Below are 3,695 nucleotides of genomic sequence, written 5' to 3' on the forward strand. Positions count from 1 at the left end.
AACCAAACATCGTTTGTTCTCACTAATAAGTGGGAGCTGAGCTGTGAGGACACAAAGACATAAGAATGATACAATGGCCGGGCGCGGTGGCTCAAGCCTGTAATCCCAGCACTTTGGGAGGCCGAGACGGGCGGATCACGAGGTCAGGAGATCGAGACCATCCTGGCTAACACGGTGAAACCCCGTCTCTACTAAAAAATACAAAAAACTAACCGGGCGCGGTGGTGGGCACCTGTAGTCCCAGCTACATGGGAGGCTGAGGCAGGAGAATGGCGTAAACCCCAGAGGCGGAGCTTGCAGTGAGCTGAGATCTGGCCACTGCACTCCAGCCTAGGCGACAGAGCGAGACTCTGTCTCAAAAAAAAAAATAAATAAATAAATAAATAAACAATGAGCAGTAATACGAGTGGTGGAGCTATGTAATAAATAAGAAATGACTATATATGATTAGTAAGAGCTATATACTGCTGAATGTGGTATAGGTGAAGTATCCTGCATCTGAAATGCTTGGGACCAGAAGGATTTAGGATTTTTTCAGATTTTGAAGTATTTGCTGTATCAGTCAAGCATCCCAAATCCAAAACTCCAAAATGCTCCAATGAGCGTTTCGTTTGTGTGTTACAGATTTTGCAGCATTTCGGATTTTGGATTTTCAAATTTGGGATACCCAACCTACATTCCTTAAGAGATTATTAATGAGAAAAACATCAGCACATAAGATTTAAGACAGCAAGGAATCAATAATGAAAATGATCAGTTATCATAATATTGTGATGTGTTCAATGTTTTGTAACATAAAGCATTTTATTTTTAAGTAACTCATAAATCTTGTCTCAGAAAGCAACATACATGGGCACTTCTTGACATTAAAAAGATTCCCTTTTGCTACTCAGCAATTTCTTTTGCATGGTTTTGCAAGCCAGAGATATTTGTTCCACAAAACAAAGAAGCCACCCGAGTTTCAGAACTGTGACTCAAGTCTTTTCAGAGGAAGCAGTTGAAAGAACATCTCTGCCCTCCCACACTGTCATCTAAGACTGCCCATTTATGAAAAAGACAAAGAGTATGTCTCAAAATACTGGACCCACTTATTCACAAGTAGGAAGAGGAGACTCAAATGTTTCCCATTGGGTTGAATTAAAAAAAAAAATTAGAAGCATGTATGTGATCCGTCTCTAACGGTTCTAATTACAGAAAAATCACTCTTTCTTAAGCAATGAGAACAGACTGTCCTTAGTTTTTTGAGGTGAAAAGCAGTGAGAAAACAATTCTGATTTTGTTTCAAAGTCTTAAATGATATTCTTCGGATTCCAATTTCTCAGCCTCTGAGGGAAGTTCAGGAGGAGGGGAGAGGATGCTCACTCTGCGGTATTCAGGGGAGGGGTAGCGGCATACCTGGGCTCCATAGACGCGCTGCATCGCCTGCAGCAGCTGGTTGGTGTAGTCTGTGAGGGTGCCAGCATCTTCTTCAAACACGCTCAGTAAAGAGCGAGTCTGGGAGAAAAGAAGAAGAAAGGTCAGTTTCATTTCTAAGTGGAAAAGTTACAGAGGAGGAGGAAGATCCACACACCCACACGTGCAGAAACCAGAATGGGAGGAAAGAAAGGTTACCTGCTGGTTCCCTGGCTTCTTTTATTGATCATACCAGTATCATTTGATTCCTGGAGCTCTGGTTTACAACTCGCTTTCTAATCCTTTAGACTACAGTGTCAGGGCAATTTCAGAATTGGAGCCAGAAAAGCCAGTTTTTAAAAGATAATGACTGAAGGGCTATTATCTATTCTGACTTTAGCCCCTACCTAAGCACCAGTAAAGTCTATCCAATAAAAAAAGGTGTTCAAAAGGGCAGCCTCTCCTCTCAAGTCCGTAAGACAAACACAAGTCAGGCCTATTTGTGTACCTGGGATGTGGTCCCCTAGCACAGCTATAGTGTGATCATCCCACCGGGAACCGGCAGTCTGGTCTTCTGTAATCCTGGATGTCTTGCAGGAGTGTAGGAGTATGTCATTCTTTCCTCTTATGGTACTACGATTTCCTTGGGGTTTTTTTTTCTTTCTTTCCTTCTTTCTCTCTCTCTCTTTTTTTTTTTTTTTAAGATGGAGTTTAGCTCTTGTTGCCCAGGTTGGAGTGCGATGGTGCAATCTCGGCTCACTGCAACCTTTGCTTTCCAGGCTCAAGCCCTCCTGCCTCAGCCTCCTGAGTAGCTGGGATTACAGGAGCCTACCACCACACCTGGCCAATTTTTTGTATTTTTAGTAGAGATGGGGTTTCACCATGTTGGCTAGGCTGGTCTCAAACTCCTGATCTCAGGTGATCCACCCACCATGGCCTCCCAAAATGCTGGGATTACAGGTGTGAGTCACTGCGCCTGGCCTGCTTGTTTTTAATTAGATTTTACCATTTTCAAATTCATGGCCAGGAAATTTCACATCCCCTGGGCCCACCATTAGCAGCACTGGCCATAAAACTCTAATAGCAACTTAATAAGAATGCTAGTTTATCGTTTTTAGGAAGACAAACTCCTCAGTGCTCTGAAAGCAGCAGAGCAAAGTCATAAGCTGAAAGGTATTTCTATCATTTTCATCCACAGTGTTTAGGACACAAAAAGCACTAGAGAAATATTTATATACTGGATGGTGAACAAACAAGAATCAAGGTGTGCAGAGGCAGATCTACTCAAGGGATTTTTGTTAATGTGCCCAGCACAGTGGGAATTTAAAATACTATGTTAGCAATAATTGGATCACAACTTCAAAATATAACCCATTAGGTAAAGAATGGAGAGTAAAGTTTCAGGAATGCCTTTGAGGTGATATCAAAGCACTTCACCAAATACAACTCACTAAGGCTCATTATCTCCCTGCAAATAAACTGCAATTCCTCCTTTTCTTTTTCTTATTTCAGGTAAGAGAACAGTAACTGACCCCAAAGCATCCTCAAAAAACTAGAATAAGAATCTATGCACTGGGATCATTACCTCCCACCATACATGATCTACCCCGACTCTGCTCCAAAACCCTGATGCACTTCGTAGCAATGCATGCTTATCCTGCTTTGCCCAGGTCTTCCGGGCTAAACACACCAGGACCAATGTACTATCTTCAGTATCAATGCTTATCCACAGAAGAGCTACAGTGCAATAATGAATAAGGAAACTGTATCATCATGTTTAAAAAAGCTCTCAGTGAAAGAAAAACAACACAGAATTCGTACAGTGTATAATTTGTTAGAAGAGCTCTTTGAACTTGTAAAAGTTCATAACCACAGTATGAAATATATCAGGACCTGAACAAAGGTTTTCTCAAACAGTATTTATCAATAATATGCATACAGATTGTCGCTTTTTCCAAACAAAAATTGTGGTTGTGACCCATTGGATTTCATAATCTACTAATGGATGTCAACCAGTAGGTTAGAAACACTGATTTAGGAGAATGAGAAGGGATATAACTGGATTGTGGCTAGTTTTTTCAAAAATACTACTGATGCCCATTTAGCCAAATCCTGTTTATTGCTTTTAATACTCTTAGGGATAAAAACAAACTGGAAGAAAAGAGGTAAAAAGGGAAAGAGAGGGCTTGCATGAATGTCCTCCACAAAGAAGGTAGAAAGAAAACTAAAATTACCACTTACTCTATACAACCTGTGTGCCAGACGCTGTGCTGGGCACTAAACATCTGTGACTTCATTTAATT

The 3,695-nt window shown here is 41.1% G+C and overlaps 1 protein-coding gene across 3 annotated transcripts in view; it reads right to left on the reverse strand.

The window, feature by feature from the left end:
• Positions 1-3,695, reverse strand: part of APPL2 (adaptor protein, phosphotyrosine interaction, PH domain and leucine zipper containing 2) — a 64,832-nt gene that overhangs the window by 54,715 nt on the left and 6,422 nt on the right. For all 3 annotated transcript variants that reach the window (XM_011975516.1, XM_011975515.1, XM_011975517.1), the window contains exon 2: positions 1,396-1,494. In XM_011975516.1, the coding sequence (XP_011830906.1) occupies positions 1,396-1,494 (99 nt within the window). The remainder of the gene's footprint in view (positions 1-1,395; positions 1,495-3,695) is intronic.

Source organism: Mandrillus leucophaeus, unplaced genomic scaffold, assembly GCF_000951045.1.
Source record: "Mandrillus leucophaeus isolate KB7577 unplaced genomic scaffold, Mleu.le_1.0 Scaffold157, whole genome shotgun sequence".
Taxonomy (NCBI): Eukaryota; Metazoa; Chordata; class Mammalia; order Primates; family Cercopithecidae; genus Mandrillus; species Mandrillus leucophaeus.